We start from the raw sequence: 17,354 nt of genomic DNA, 5'->3' as shown, positions 1-17,354 counted from the left end.
TGTGAGATTTTACCCACTGCTTCTTACGATCTCTATTTCTTTCCTAGTGGTTATTGGAAGCAGTTACATGCTATTTAGTATTTAGTATTTATCAATTCAAGCTTGTGTGTAATAGATACAAACATTCCACAAAATATTGTCAAAATTAATCTAGGAATATATAAAGTGGAGATAGGAGGTAAGTGAAGTTTATCCTGATGAAATATATGATTCATTACCAATATAATTCAGCACATCAATACACTGTATTAGATAAGCCACAGGAGCACGTCAATAAAAATATACATTTAAAAAACTCAACATTGATCTATGACTTTAGGAAAATTCAACTAAAAATTATGAAAAACAACCACTTTTACCTGATACAATCGTATCTACAAAAATTCCCATAGTTGGCTAAGTTTCCACTGAGATATGATTTCCATTGTGTTGAGTGGGCCTTAAGTTCAGTAAGAGAGCTGTTGGTTACTACCAGAATATGTATGCCTCTGTCGTACACTTAGGGTTATTGTGACATGCATGTTGCTGTTATAGTTCATTGGTATTACAGCTAGGTAGAACTATGATTGCTTCCTTCCCTTGGAAGCTTACATGTCCCCTTCTGCTGTCATGATAGCTACTGTAATTAACCAAGTCAAGACTGGGAGAAATAGTCTTCCATAGAAAAGAACCCCACATCCCCAGTGTTTTACCCATACCAAGTACTTAGCCTTGAAATTATATACATATATACATACAAGTGACATTATATGAACTGAGCAGGTAGTATTCATATAGTTATATAAGTAGTTGTTACACGTATATGTAACAATTAAAAAGGCCATGGATTTGAGAGAACAGGAGAAGTTTAATGGAAGTGTTGAAGGAAAGTATAGGAGAAACTGGTTGATTGTATTTTAACTTCAAAAATAGGAAAAATAATTAAAATATCCTAAAGGTAATTGGAATTGTAATGCTGAAAGATTAAGCATTTTCCTCCCAAGCTAAGGGAAAAGATAAGAGTACCTGCTGTTGATCTGTGCCTGAGAGTTAACCCTGTGGCACAGCTCTCCAGACCCAAATCTCGCCCAGGGAGAGCTGGTCTACCAGGAATGCTGTACTCCTAAGTCCAAAGATGACAGGAACATTTTTGTTCCAATAACTGGCCAAAGGGGGACCTGCCAGGAGACCACAAGGCTCAGAAGCTTTGGAGCAACTGGGGACAGCATCCTTCTGGTCTCCATCTACACCCCAGATTTAACTATATCTCTCTGTACCCAAATCCAACCTGGAGAGAGCTGGTCTCCCAGGAGTGCTGAAATACCTAAGATCACAGGTTCACAGGTTCGCAGGCTCCCAGGAGGGACAGGCTCCAGTCAGAGACGCAAGACCAACTAACACCAAAGATAAACCAGATGGCGAGAGGCAACCACAAGAACCTAAGCAACAGAAACCAAGGCTTCTTGGCATCACCAGAACCCAGTTCTCCCTGTACAGCAAGTCTTGGATGCCCCAACACACCAGAAAAGCAAGATTCTGATTTAAAATTACATCTCATATGATGATAGGGGACTTTAAGAAGGACATAAATAACTCCTTTAAAGAAATACAGGATAATACAAGTAAACAGGTAGAAGCCTGTAAAGAGGAAACACAAAAATCCCTTAAAGAATTACAGGAAAAGACAACCAAATAGGTGAAGGAATTGAACAAAACCATCCAAGATCTAAAAATGGAACTAGAAACAATAAAGAAATCACAAAGGAAGACAACCCTGGAGATAGAAAACCTAGGAAAAAGATCAGGAGTCATAGATGCAAGCATTACCAACAGAATACAAGAGATAGAAGAGAGAATCTCAGGTGCAGAAGATACCATAGAAAACATTGACACAACCATCAAAGAAAATGCAAAACACAAAAAAGATTGTAACATTCAGGAAATCCAGTACACAATGAGAAGGTCAAATCTAAAAATAGATATAAAAGAGAGTGAAGATTCCCAATATAATGGGCAAGTAAATACCTTCAACAAAATTACAGGAGATTACCTAAAGAAAGAGATGCCCATAAACATACACGAAGCCCACAGGACTCCAAATAGATTGGACCAGAAAAGAATTTTCTCCTGTCACATAATAGTCAAAACACTAAATGAACATAACAAAGAAAGAATATAAAAAGCTGTAAGGGAAAAAGGCCAAGAAACATATAAAGGCAGACCTATCAGAATCACACTTCTCACCAGACACTATGAAAGGCAGAAGATATTGGACAGATGTCATACAGACCCTAAGAAAACACAAATGCCAGCCCAGGCTACTATGTCCAGCAAAATTCACAATTAACATAGATGGAGGAATCAAGATATTCTAAGACAAAACCAAATTTACCCAATATTTTCACACAAATTCGGCCCTACAAAGGATAATAGATGGAAAACTCTAATACAAAGAGGGAAACTACACCCTAGAAAAAGCAAGGAAGTAATCTTTTTGCAACAAACCCCAAAGAAGAGAGCCACACAACATAATTTCACCTCTAACAACAAAAATAAAAGGAAACAACAATCATTGGTACCTAATCTCCCTCAACATCAATGGACTCAATTTCCCAATCGACATAGACTAAACGACTGGATAAGTTAACAGAACCCAGCATTTTGCTGCATACAGGAAAAAACCCTCAGTGACAAAGACAGACACTACCTCAGAGTAAAAGGTTGGACAAAACTTTTCTAAGCAAATGGTCCCAAGAAACAAACTGGAGTAGCCATTCTAATATCGAATAAAATCGAAATTCAGCCAAAAGTTATCAAAAAAGATAAGGAAAGGCACTTCATACTCATCAAAGGAAAAATCTACCAAGATGAACTCTCAATTCTGATTACCTATGCTCCAAATGCAAGGGTGCCTACATTCATAAAAGAAACCTTATTAAAGCTCAAAACACACATTGCACCTCACACAATAATCGTGGGAGACTTCAACACCCCACTCTCATCAATGGACAGATCATGGAAACAGAAACTAAACAGAGACACAGTGAAATTAGCAGAAGTTATGAACCAAATGGATTTAACAGATACCATAGAATATTTCATCCTAAAACAAAAGGATATACCTTCTTCTCAGCAACCCATGGTACCTTCTCCAAAATTGATTAAATAATTGGTCACAAAACACGCCTCAACAGAAACAAGATAGAAATAATCCCATGCATCCTATTAGATCACCATGGACTAAGGCTGATCTTCAATAACAACAAAAAGTAAAAAAGGCCACATACACATGGAAGCTGACAATGCTCTACTCAATGATAACTTGGTCAAGGAAGTAATAAAGAATGAAATTAAAAACTTTTTAGAATTTAATGAGGATGAAGGCACACATACCCAAACTTATGGGACACAATGAAATCAGTGCTAAGAGGAAAACTCATAGCTTTGAGTGCCTCCAAAATAAACTGGAGAGAGCATACACTAGTAGCTTCACAATACATCTGAAAGGACTATAACAAAGAAGCAAATGCACCCAAGAGTAGTAGACAGCAGGAAAAAATCAAATTCAGGGCTGAAATCAACAAGTGAAAACAAAAAGAACTATACAAAGAAGCAACAAAACCAGGAGCTGGTTCTTTGAGAAAAATCAACAAGATAGAAAAACCTTCAGCTAGGCAAATCAGAGGGCAAAGAGAAAATATCCAAATTAAGAAAAATCAGATATGAAAAGGGAGACATAAGAGAAACTGAGGAAATCCAAAAACCTATCAGATCCTAGTACAAAAGCCTATACTCAACAAAACTAGAAAATCTGGATGAAATGGACAATTTTCTAGACAGATACCAGGTACCAAAGCTAAATCAGGATCAGATGAACCATCTATAAACAGCCCCATAACCCCTAAAGTAGTAGAAGCAGTCATTAAAAGTCTCCCAAACAAAACAAAAGTTCAAGATGGGGTTAGTGCAGAATTCTCTCACATCTTCAAAGAAGACCTAATACCAATATTCTTCAAACTATTCCACAAAATAGAAACAGAAGGAACATTACCCCATTTGTTCTGTGAATTACCACAATTATGCTCATACCTAAACCATACAAAGATACGACAAAGAAAGAGAACTTCAGACCAATTTCCCTTATGAATATCATTGTCAAAATACTCAATAAAATTCTCACAAACTGAATCCAAGAACACATCAAAATGATCATCCATCATGATCAAGTAGGCTTTATCCCAGGGATGTAGGGATGATTCAATATATGGAAATCCATCAACGAAATCCAATATATAAACAAAATGAAAAAAAAAATGCATGATCGTTTCATTAGAGGCTTAGAAAGCACTTACCAAATTCAAGACCCCTTCTTGATAGACAACAAAAAGAGGTCAAAGGGATACAAATTGGAAAGGAAGAAGTCACAATATCACTATTTGCCAACGATATGATAGTTGGCAAAAATTCCACAGGAAAACCCCTATGACTGATAAACAACTCCAACAAAGTGGCTGGGTATAAAATTAGCTCAAATCAGTAGCCTTCCTCTACTCAAAGGATAAACAGGCTGAGAAGAAATTAGGGAAATGACACCCTTCACAATAGTCACAAATAATATAAAATATCTTGGTGTTACTCTAACCAAGCAAGTGAAAAAGATCTTTAGGACAAGAACTTCAAGTCTCTGAAGAAAGAAATTGAAGAAGATCTCAGAAGATGGAAACTCTCCCATGCTCATGTATTGGCAGGATTAATATTGTAAAAATGGCTATGTTGCTGAAAGCAATCTATAGATTCAATGCAATCCCCATCAAAATTCCAACTCAATTCTTCATAGAGTTAGAAAGAGCAATTCTCCATTTCATTTGGAATAACAAAACAAACAAACAAACAAATAACTGGATAGCAAAAACTATCCTCAACAATAAAAGAACTTCTGGGGAATCACCATCCCTGACCTAAAGCTGTATTACAGAGCAATAGTAATAAAAACTGCATTTTATTGGTACAGAGGCAGGCAGGTAGATCAATGGAATAGAATCGAAGACCCAGAAATGAACCCACACACCTATGGTCATTTGATCTTTGACAAAGGAGCGAAAACCATACAGTGGAAAAAAGACAGCACTTTCGACAAATGGTGCTGGTTCAACTGGATGTCAGCATGAAGAAGAATGCAAATTGATCCATGCTTATCTCCTTGTATAAAGCTCAAATCCAAGTTGACAAGGACCTCTGATAAAACTACATACACTGAAACTAATAGAAGACAAAGTGGGGAAGGTCCTTGAATTACATGGTTACAGGGGAAAATTTCCTGAGGAGAAGACCAATGCTTATGCTCTACAATCAACAATTGACAAATGGAACCTCATAATATTGCAAAGCTTCTGTAAGGCAAAGGACACTGTAAATAGGACAAAATGGCACCCAACAGATTGGGAAAAGGTCTTTATCAATCCTACATCCAATAGAGGGCTAATATTTAATATAAAGAGCTCAAAAAGTTAGACTCTAGAGAACCAAATACCGCTATTAAAAAAATGGGGTACAGAGGTAAACAAAGAATTCTCAATGAGGCATCTCAAATAACTAAGAAGCTCCTAAAGAAATGTTAAACATCATTAGTCATCAGGGAAATGCAAATTATAACAACCCTGAGATTCCACCTCACACCAGTCAGAATGGCTAAGATCAGTTGACAGCAGATGCTGTTAAGGATGTGGAGAAAAAAGGAACACTCCTCCATTGTTGGTGGGGTTACAAGCTGGTACAACCACTCTGGAAATTAGTCTGGCTGTTTCTCAGAAAATTGGATATATAGTACTAACTGAGGATCCAGCTATACCTCTCTTGGGCATACGCCCAAAAGACGCTCCAACATAACAAAGACACATTCTCCACTATATTCATAGCAGCCTTATTTATAATAGCCAGAAGCTGGAAACAACCCAGATGTCCTTCAACAGAGGAATGGATACAGATAATGTGGTTCATCTACACAATGGAGTACTGCTCAGCTATTTAAAAAAATGACTTCATGAAAGTTTAGGCAAATGTATGGAATTAGAAAATATCATCCTGTCTGAGGTAACCCAGTAACAAAAGAACACACATGATATGCCCTCACTGTTAAGTGGATATTAGCCCCAAAACTCAGAATACCCAGGATACAAATCACAGACCACATGAAGCTCAAGAAGAAGGAAGACTAAAGACTGGATGCCTCAGTCCTTCTTAGAAGGGGGAACAAAATACTCAAGGGAAGAAATATGGAGACAAAGTTTAGAGCAGAGACTGAGGGAAAGGCCATCCCACCTATGGACCCATCCCATATAGAGATATCAAACCCAGCACTATTGTGGATGCCAAGAAGTTCTTGCTGACCGGAGCCTGATTTAGCTGTCACCTGCGAGGCTCTGCCAGAACCTGACAAATACAGAGGCAGATGCTCATAGCCAATCAGTGGACTGAGAATGTGGTCCCCAATGAAGGGGTTAGAGAAAGGACTGAAGGAGCTGAAGGAGTTTGCAACCCCATAGGAAGAACAATATCAACCAACCAGACCCCCCAGAGCTACCAAGACTAAACCACTAACTAAAGAGTTGACATGGAGGGACCCAGGGCTCCAGCCACATAAGTAGCAGAGGATGGCCTTGTTGGACATCAATGGGAGGAGATGTCCTTGGTTCTGTCAAGGGTGGGTGCCCCAGTGTAGGGGAATGCCAGGGCGGGGAGGCGGGAGTGGGTGGGTGGGGGAGCACCCTCATAGAAGCAAGGGGAGGGAGGATGTGATAAAGGGGAAACCAGGAACAGGAATAACTTTTGAAATGTAAATAAATACAATATCAAAAAAAGAAGAAGAAGAAGAATTCTAAATCCAGTAAAACTGGCCCTCAAAAATAATAAAGAAATTAAAGTATTCTCAGATAATGAAAAGTTGTAGTGATTCATACAAAGGGCTTTTCTGGTTTCAAAACAACCGTGCAGCTGTGGTACATTCAAACCACATTAAAATATGTAAAGTAATTTACCAAGGTCCCCAGCCCTGGTATGTGTGCAGATATGGGGGCTGGAAAACACACTGTACAAGGAAAAGTAAGGGAGTTCTTCAGGCTGGAACAAGTGGAAAGCGGATATGAACTAAAATTCCCACAAGAAGTTAAGGACAGTGTGTATCACATGCATGTTTGGTGCCCACACAGGCCAGAAGAAAGCTTTAGATCCCCTGGAGCTGGACTTACAGATGATTTGGAGCCACCATATGGGTGCTAGGAACTAAACTTGTCCAGCTCTTATTGGCTGAGCCATGTCTCTAAGCTCACATTTTGTTTTGTTTTTTTGTTTTTGTGGGGTTTTTTTGTTTTTTTTTTTGTCTTTGTGGGGTTTGTTTTGTTTTGTTTTGTTTTTGTATCCTAATCTTACCTACAAGCCAAAAAGTACAGTAGAAGAATAAGGAAGTTTAAATGATGCAACAGAAATGCCAACTTAAAATAAAAGAAGGCAACAATTGAGAAACAGTAACAAAACACAAAAGTAAAAAGTAAAAACAAACAAACAAAAAACCCAAAACCCCCAATGTAAATTATTCCTTAACGGTAATTATCTTAACTATAAGTGGATTAAACCATCTCATTTACACAGCAGACATATTTGGCTGAAGAGAAGTGTCAACGGTTAAGAGCTTCACTGACTATTTTTCTAGAGGACCCTAGTTAGATTCCCAGCACTGGTTCACAAGCATCTGTAACTCCAGTTCCAGAAGATCTGATGTCCTGTTTCTGGCCTCTACAGCATTCTTTGTAGTACATGCATGCAAAATATATATACACATTAAAAATAAATATTTCTTTAAGAAGCAGATAGGCAGAATGGAAAAATTTTTAGAAATCCAACAATTTTTGAAGGATGGACTTTAGATTCATATTAAAAAAGGCAAGTTAGAGGATGGAAAAATTCCTACCATATAAACAGTCTGAAAAGAGCTTAGCTGGCTACATTAGTATTAGACAAAAAGATAAACATTGTTGAGATAAAGGACACACCTATGAAAAATACTAACCATATTATATATCCATATAACAAAAATATATATGAAGCCAAAAAGAACAAAATTAAATAGGGAAATAAAAGGTAGACAGGGATTTCAAATTTCCCACTCATAATACTCAACAGGACAATTAGACAAGAGACATGAGCAAACAGAAGACTTGAGGAATACTATTTTAACTAAGAGACTGAAGAGAACAATTCCTCCACAAAGCAGACTACAGATTTTTCTCAAGTATACATGGAGCAATCTCTATGACATACTATATGTTAGGTCATAAAGCAACTATCAATAAATTGGAAAGGGGCATGTATTTTCTCAACTACAATATAACATTAAAATTATTAAAACTAAAAGTTAAACTAGAAATCAATGAGCAAATTAAATACAAAGCAAAAGCAGGTAGCTGGACTAACTAAGGAAAAATAGAGGAGATACAAATTCCTAAATAGTCATAAAGTAGAAAACATTCTTGCTGATCTTATGAAGTAAACACATATGAGCTCAGAACAACTGTATGCCAACAAGCGAGGCACTCTAGATGGAATGGGCACATTCCCAGAAAGAACGATCTGTAGAAACGAATTCAAACAGAAAACAGAGAGAGAGAGAGAGAGAGAGAGAGAGAGAGAGAGAGAGAGAGAGAGAGAGAGACAGACAGAGACAGAGAGACAGAGAGAGAGAGAGAGAGAGAGAGAGAGAGAGAGAGAGAGAGACAGAGAGAGAGAGAGAGAGAGACAGAGAGACCTTCAACAGAAGGTTGGATCAGTGGTAATACAAAGCAGAAAAACAACAAGAAAATCTTCCCACAAAGCAAAGACTGCCAAGGGGACTTCTCTAGTAAATAACTTAAGAACACTTAATGAAGAACTGATACAAACCCCTCAAAAAATCCTAGCCAAAAATATGATTTACCAAATCATTTTCAGAGGCCAATATTATCTTGACACCAAAACCAAAGTTAACACATGCAAAAAAATAAAACTACAGAACAGTATTATCTTATGAATACATATTTAAAAACTCAATGAACCAACCTGCAACATACAAAGAGGGTATATCACGTGATCAAGTGAAACGTTATCTAAGGGACATAAGCCAACTTTTGAAAGAAAGAATTTGAAATCAAAGAATGTACTACATAATGTAAAATAAAGGATATGGCCTTCCTTTCCAACTTGGGCCCGGCAGAATGGCTCCCGCAAAGAAGGGTGGTGAGAAGAAGAAGGGCCGTTCTGCCATCAACGAGGTGGTGACCAGAGAATACACCATCAACATTCACAAGCTCATCCATGGAGTGGGCTTCAAGAAGTGTGCTCCTCGGGCACTCAAAGAAATTCGGAAATCTGCCATGAAGGAGATGGGGACTCCAGATGTGTGCATAGACACCAGGCTCAATAAAGCCGTCTGGGCCAAAGGAATAAGGAATGTTCCATACCGCATCCAAGTACATTTGTCCAGAAAGCGTAATGAGGATGAGGATTCACCAAACAAGCTCTACACACTGGTAACTTACGTGCCTGTTAACATATTCAAAAATCTACAGACGGTCAATGTGGATGAGAACTAACTGCTGAATGTCAAATAAAGTTACAGAACTGCCAAAAAAAAAAAAAAAAAAAAAAAAGAGGACATGATCCTTAAGATCATCTCAATATTTCCAGATAAAATTCAAAATAGTTTCACAACAAAAATTTCCCCAAAACTAAATGTAGAAGGGCATTTTCACCTTTTCGTGAGGGAGCTCACCAGAACTCCACAGCACAAGCTGCCTGTCCTCACCTCAACACTGCAGCACAAGTTCTAGTCAACTTACACAAGACAAAGGAAGGAATGTTGTATTAAAACTGCAATGTGCCCAAGTTAATGTAGAGTTAATGCACAGTCTATCAAAATTGCAGTTGTCCTTTCTCACAAAACTGGAAATGTTGTTGATCCTAAAAGCTCATAGGAAAATGCAGACTCAAAAAACCAAAACCATTTAATAATTAGACTCTTGAATCTTAATGTCCAAACAAACTTTTGTTATTAAGACTCATTATCAGGATGCTAGGCAAGAAGATCAATGCAAATCTTAATGTTAATTGACGGGTTACTAGTCTGTACTCATTTATAAAAACTAGAGTCACTCTTACAGAAGAACTGAATGGACTAGTGATCATTAAAGACTAAAGAGAAATAAGAAACAGAAATGGCATGGAAGTAAACAAGAGTTATCAAAATCTGTGTGTGGAGAGGGAGGGGTTAATCCTAGTTTTCTCCATAGTCAGGTAACCATTGCTTAGTACAATATGCGAGACTTTTCCAACTGTCTAGAGTATGGAATCTACGACCTACAGAAATCACTAACATGAGGATGCATAAGTGCTCACTACCCTTGTTTGTTATGCATTCCATGCACACATCAAATTACTTATAAGCTACTCCATCAGGACGGACAAAAATAATGAGACCAACTAAAGAAAAACTGTAAGTTGAAGTTGCAGGCATTCGCAGGCACTTATGACATAAAAGCCAGCTCGCTGTGAGATCTAAAATAGGCAGAGTCAGCAACTACTCCTTTGCCTCTTCTATTAGCCCCATCTCAGGGGATGTGTGGCTGAAGTACTCAGTGAACTCTAGGGCCAGAGGCAGCGATGGCTTATGCAGGCAAACCCCATATGGCTCAATGAGCAACTTCTCCCAAAAGCCCTAGAATGTCCAAGGGACACCAGCTTTGTGTCCCATCCTGATCATGGGTAAATGCCCTACTCATTAAAATAAGCAGACACAGTAGGCAGCAATACAGAACGACAACAAAATAACATGAACATCAAAAATGAAATGTGAATACCTTGCTTTCAGCTAATTCTTTTTCCAAATTGCATTTTTCTTTGGCTACTCCCTTTCCTGATTTATTAACCTGCTGAGGTAGAAAAAAGAAATGGATCAACTTTCAGAGGATACAGCAGATGACAACATCCTACATGCCAATTAACCCCTACACTGCAGAGACAGTACATCCTCTCAGAAAAGGGGTCAACAGGGAATCAGATTCCGCAGCTTCCCTCTAACTTCCAAGACAGGGCTATGTCCTGATAACTCTTGTTCTCCCGCTCCTTTAGGATAAATGGGTTTTTAAATTCTGACCCTGTAACTAACAGGCAGATGTGTAAATAAATTTCCATTGACACCAGTGATGGGGGAAAGCAGCATACTGTTCCTATTTGGCCTAGACGACTTTACACGCTGGAGAATCCACACTTCTGTAGTGGTAACTCTGACAAACTTCTAAAATGCAGTTTTGCTTCTGCTCTCATCTTTTGCACTACAGCACAACCTTGAAACATCATTCGATATCTCAACTAGAAGGGAGACCTGTTGCTACCTACCTCCCTCTGAAACCATTCATTCTTCTCCAGCAGAGACTTCTTCTCCTGCATTGATGCTTCCAGTTCACCTCGTAGTCTTGCAATAGTTGATTCTAGAAGTTCTTTTTGTGCCATTGTCCTCTCCTCAGCCTCCTGTGCTTTCTGGAGACACTGATTGTGCTCAAGAATTAAATGGTCTCTGGAGGACAAGAATAAAGAGTCATCAAATTAGTCACGTCCTACAGTACATGACACTCCATCTGACAACAGTTACCAGAATGTTCTAGCAAACTTGTTCCTCAAGAGAAAATTTCTTTATCCCCACAGTAGACTCACAAATGTGAGAACTACCATGAGTGAACAAAGGTGCACACGTGGGGCACAGCTTAGTTACAGGTGCACACATGGGACACAGCTTACTTACAGGTGCACACGTGGGAAACAGCTTACTTACAGGTGCACACGTGGGACACAGCTTACTTACAGGTGCACATGTGGGGCACAGCTTACTTACAGGTGCACATGTGGGAAACAGCTTACTTACAGGTGCACACGTGGGACACAGCTTAGTTACAGGTGCACATGTGGGGCACAGCTTACTTACAGGTGCACACGTGGGAAACAGCTTACTTACAGGTGCACACGTGGGACACAGCTTACTTACAGGTGCACATGTGGGACACAGCTTACTTACAGGTGCACACGTGGGACACAGCTTAGTTACAGGTGCACACGTGGGGCACAGCTTAGTTACAGGTGCACACGTGGGACACAGCTTACTTACAGGTGCACACGTGGGACACCACTTACAGGTGCACACGTGGGACACCGCTTAGTTACAGGTGCACACGTGGGACACCGCTTAGTTACAGGTGCACACGTGGGACACCGCTTACTTACAGATGCTTCTGGAGTTGCGCTTTATCATTCTGCACAGTTTGGAGCTTGCCTGTGATGCTGGCATGGGCTGTGTCTAACAGTAAATTTTGCTCTTGAAATGTCTCTGTTTTCATTTTCTGCTCTACCTGAGAGAATAATAGGAAATGCTGAATTGCAAGTTGATGGGTTGATATTCAAAGACACTCAAAACTTGTTTCATTTTCATAAGCCTTTATAAAATAGTTTGAGTACCCAGCCTTCTCTTTGGCTACAGTTCTGTCATTTTATATTTCTACTAGACAAGATGAGGAAGTATTATTTACCAGCCTTGAACATATTTTGTGAAACTTTGAAAGATAACATTTTTTTTAAAAAAGGCATTTGGACCAATTAATTTTTTTTTAAGATTTATTTATTATATATAAGTACACTGTATCTGTCTTCAGACACACCAGAAGAGGGCATCTGATCCCATTATAGATGGTTGTGAGCCACCATGTGGTTGCTGGGATTTGAACTCAGGACCTCTGGAAGAGCAGTCAGTGCTCTTAACTGTTAAACCATCTCTCCAGCTCAACATATTTTCAAAATAAAATTTACACTAAAATATTTCAGTATCTTAAAAGCTCAATATGATTTTACTTTAAAATATGAAACAATAGAAACCCATTCAAACATCACATGAGAAGACCTTTCATCTCTTTTCTCTTTCTCTCCAAACTGTGTGTGGGGAGAAGCATTTCCAGCAGTTTGATATGGACGCCTTTGAGAGTCTCCTGCACTGCCCTCAAAGGGGAGCATTCATTGTTTTCACCATCTCTCTGGCTCACCATTTTCTAATTAGCAACACTTTTACCTATGATCCATAACAGTTTTTCAAGCCTCGCATAATTATATAATTATATTTTATTTGACTTCTTATTGGAAAAATAAGTATAACGTGTAGCAGCTATAACAATTAGAGGCTGTAAGATATGTAAAATCCTTAATATCATATTAGTATATGCAAAGAAAGCAAGCAAACAACAACACACACAGTCTCTCACGTACAAGCTACTTCTTTGTAGTGTCCAAGGACCAGAATTTGAAAAATTACGTTTTTATTAGGATGACTGTGTTTTGTGGTGAAAGTCCGTTAACAAAGGAGCAAAATTTCAAATAGCTAGAGTCAAAGTAAGGAGTATTTGTAGCATAATGTAAGGAAAATGGCAAGTCAAAGATGTTTTGGGGAAAACTAAGTATTTGAGACTCAATTCTAAGTATGCGCCATTACTAAGGGCTACAGAGATGGCTCAGTGATCAAGAACACTTGTTGCTCATGCAGAGGACCTGGGATTGGTTCCCAGCTCCTCTACAGTACTTGTAGAGTACGGCCATCCATAACTCCAGTCTGAGGGCCTCTAATGCCTTCTGATGGCCTCTGGCACCAGGAAGGCACGTGGTGCACACATATACATCATACACACACACATACATACATACATACATACACACATACGTACATACATACATACAAGCAAAACACTCATATATGTAAAATAAGTTTAAAGTATATATCATTATTACATAAAACTAGAATAGGTCATTATTATTCCTAAAGTGATATTTGTGTAGAAAGTATTAAAATCCATTGAATTGTGAAGCCAAATCACCCCTTTGCACAAAAGGAGGAAACTACTAATCAAAAAATAATAGCTGGGGGTGTGGGTGGAAAAAATAACAGCTGGGTTATAATAACAGTCTGTAATCCCACCATTTTATAGGCTGAGGCAGGATTGTGAATTTCAGACAAGCCTGCTGGGGTACATAAGTCAGACAGAGGTGGAGGGCAGAGGGCGGAGGTAGTAAAATCAGAAGTCTAAGTCATTCTTACTTCCATAAAAAATCCGAGTTCAGCATGGGATAAATGAAACTATTTTGAATGAAAAAAAAAAAAGGAAGGAAGGAAGGAAGGAAGGAAGGAAGGAAGGAAGGAAGGAAGGAAGGACGTAAATAAATGAAGTTTGAGTGTCAAAAGAATACCTTCAAAGTAGCATGATGTTCAGCAATAATTCTGGAATTTTCCAGTTTAACAGCCGTAAGCATGCTGGTTAGCTCTGAACACTTTTTGGAAAGTTGGTCATTCAAAACCTAAGACAAAATATTTAGCAAGTCACAAGTCTTTCTAATAATTACTTAAATATTATTTTTAATGATTTCACAGTAACTCACTATATGTAAACCTAATTTAGTTAACATAATATCAATTAATATTCCATTAATTTAAACTACTTTCTAAACTTCCCTATGAGTTATTGATCAGGAAGGCTCCAGAGGTAACCCAAACAACGTACACTATCGCCTCTGTTCTTGGTTGGCTGCTGTAACCAGATGGTAAGACCCTGTTGCTGAGGACAGCGCTCACTTTGGATGTAAAACCACGAAATCAATCCTGAACTGAACAGGAAGCTCTCTCACTGCTAGCTGGCTTTCACAGGTCCAGACGGTGCTGAACAGCCAGCCAGCTAGGAGAGAAAAGATATCAGTGGTCTTCCCAGCACTGGGTCCTGGGGGCTACAATAATGACCTGCTATTAAGACCTGCTTTATGCCCAGGGGTGCAGCAGGGGCTTATTGTTACTCAAGCAACCAACCGCTTTCTGATTGGCTATGCCTCTACAGGATGGGTTTCATGCCTGAATGGTAGGCCTGGTTTAAAGCTCCTGACTGAGGCAATGGTGGGCCTAAGAGGAAACCTAGTGCTGTTGTTTTGCTAAGTGCTCATGCAGTCAAATTTCATTCTAAATATTTACCTTTATACCCACAGACCTGTGCTTCCATCAGTCTTGGTCCAATAGTGGGTGACGCACAGAACTGTAACTTATCAAAGTACTAATACAAATAACCGAGTGCTCTGCTGTAGACAGATCATCTGTACCAACTTCCCACCACCCGCAGCTCACAGAACTTAGCAGAGGGAAGATGTGGCAGTGGCAGATGTGAAGGAAAGGTGTGAGATGCTCACTTCGGGATGGCATGGCTGTCGCACAACTCCCAGAATTGTGTTTATCTGCTCATAACCTGCACAGGATAAAGCCAGTCAAGAGCTACTGGAAGCTGATGGCTACTGAAGGAGAAGCAGTCACTTTCTTTGGGAACCGTGGCTGCTGGTAGGTTTCCCTGTCCAGTGGCTAGCCACACACTAATACGCACATGGATCGCACTAATTGGATGTGTGGTAATAAGAACTGTCAAAAAGAGTGTATTACGTTGGGAGGGAGATGGTGTGGGGCACAAGCGGAAAAGGTGTGAGGTCGTGGTAAATGGTTGTGATCAATGCTCTTTACATAAATGATTGAAATTTCCAACAAATAGGAAATATTTTAAGGCAGTGGGGAAAATATTTTAGAAATTTAAAAAATCATTTTGGATGCTATTGCCAGAAGTGGAAGTTATGGAGAGAGGGATCAATACCAATGAACTGATTTTATTTCTGGACCGCCACAGGCATTTGGTATTTCACTAATTTCACAATTCTGGATACAAGACAAGCAGAGCAAGGCTTTCAAAGAATGAACTCTCCAAGCAAGTGTGTAGCTAATAATACAGACAATTCAGAATTTTATCATCAACAAAGCTTTATCAGCATTGAGAATTACCCAATAACATAAAATATCTATGTTCTTTCACCAGCAATGTTAATATTTACAAAGGCAAAATACAGACTTTAATCTTCCAAGATTCATCCTTTGGGACAAAACAAAACCCCTGTAACATACCAGTAGATAATAATTATATTTAATTAGAAAATAATTCTTTTTGAGGTTTGGCATTAATCTCAGGGCTGTAAGTACATAAATTGCTTGCCCCCACAGTGTACTACACCCCTGCCCTCAGCCCCACAAATCCATATTCTTGTGGCAAATGTACACTCAAATTATTTTTTAAGGTGAAATGGGCAGAGATTTTATGGATTTTTTTCTTTATTTGTTACTGAGATTGGCTGGCCACATTTTTTGTGCTAAAAAGGACCTTGAACTTCTAGCCCCCTGACTGTAGCATATAGGGGTCATAAGTGAGCACTTCCATACCTGGTTTGGACATATACTTTAGTGACAAATTTCACTGAGGGTAAGGGAGCATTCATGAAAAAAATAGCCAATGTATTTATAACCAAATTATCTAAATCAAAACAAATCAAAACGACTCCTAGAACCCTCTGATACTTTGCTGAGTTGCAAACCTTTCTATAGATTAGCTTCCTTATCTTCTAAACAGGAACAATCGTTTCTTACCTTGCAATTGAAAGGATTATAATTTGTTAGTAATTCAAGCTGCTTAGAATTGTGTCTGGAAAGTGAAATGGGTTCACCACAAGTCTTAACTACTATTAGATTAGAAATAGTAGTGCTTATAAGAGGATAGTCTTTAATCTCATTTTATTATAAAGCCCAGTGGCACAATGACACCAACACTACTGCAATCAAATTGTGCCAACAGAAAAGTTGCTTTCAGTGATAAGCACTTCCCTGGGCTCTGAAACTGCTGGCCTGTGTTTTCCATTACTGTTTTCAGTATACATTCATGTACAAACGTATAAAGCATACGTTACGTTTAGGCACAACTCCTTATAGAAAATGATCACATATGAAGCTCATATGTAACAAACATTATGTTCCTCCTGTGATAGCTGATTCAGATCATTCAACAACAACTGCTTCCCAGCATAGCCCTTGCAGTGGAGCGCCTCAGAAATGCGCTGAGAGGGAAGGAAAATCCCACCAACGATAATCTTGTCATCAACCTGATGGGCTTTAGGATTATCGTGGAAGCAAGCCCCTAGGCACACCCATGAGAAGTTTTCAGGACAAGGTTAACTGAGACCCACATTAAATATGGGTGACAGCATCCCATGGCTGAAGTCCCAAACTGGGTAAGAGGGCGAAGTGAGCTGAGAACAGCATTTCCCACCCTCCTCCCCACTGTAAGTGTGGTGTGAACTTGAGCTCCGGTGGCCATGACTTGCTTGCCTTACACTGTGAGCTGCACTGAGTCCTCCCGACATTGCCTCTGTCAGGAATTTTACCATAGAAAAAGGCCTAATGTAATGACTAAGTT

At 39.0% G+C, this 17,354-nt stretch overlaps 2 protein-coding genes across 2 annotated transcripts in view; one reads left to right on the top strand and one right to left on the bottom strand.

Annotated features, from left to right (window-relative positions):
* The window catches only part of Ccdc150 (coiled-coil domain containing 150), a 61,086-nt gene that overhangs the window by 8,985 nt on the left and 34,747 nt on the right, over window positions 1-17,354 (bottom strand). Inside the window, exons 10-13 of the mRNA XM_032899737.1 lie at window positions 14,281-14,388; window positions 12,280-12,404; window positions 11,401-11,578; window positions 10,863-10,931 (exon numbers count right to left, since the gene is read on the bottom strand). Coding sequence (XP_032755628.1) covers window positions 10,863-10,931; window positions 11,401-11,578; window positions 12,280-12,404; window positions 14,281-14,388 — 480 coding nt within the window. The remainder of the gene's footprint in view (window positions 1-10,862; window positions 10,932-11,400; window positions 11,579-12,279; window positions 12,405-14,280; window positions 14,389-17,354) is intronic.
* On the top strand, window positions 9,199-9,632 carry LOC116898178 (60S ribosomal protein L31-like). The gene has a single exon (XM_032899543.1). It carries the CDS (start codon window positions 9,222-9,224, stop codon window positions 9,597-9,599), a length of 378 nt encoding a protein of 125 aa, XP_032755434.1. The 5' UTR covers window positions 9,199-9,221; the 3' UTR covers window positions 9,600-9,632.

This window comes from Rattus rattus, chromosome 4 (genome assembly GCF_011064425.1).
Source record: "Rattus rattus isolate New Zealand chromosome 4, Rrattus_CSIRO_v1, whole genome shotgun sequence".
NCBI classification, from domain to species: domain Eukaryota; kingdom Metazoa; phylum Chordata; class Mammalia; order Rodentia; family Muridae; genus Rattus; species Rattus rattus.
This window is presented reverse-complemented; position numbering and strand designations above follow the sequence as displayed.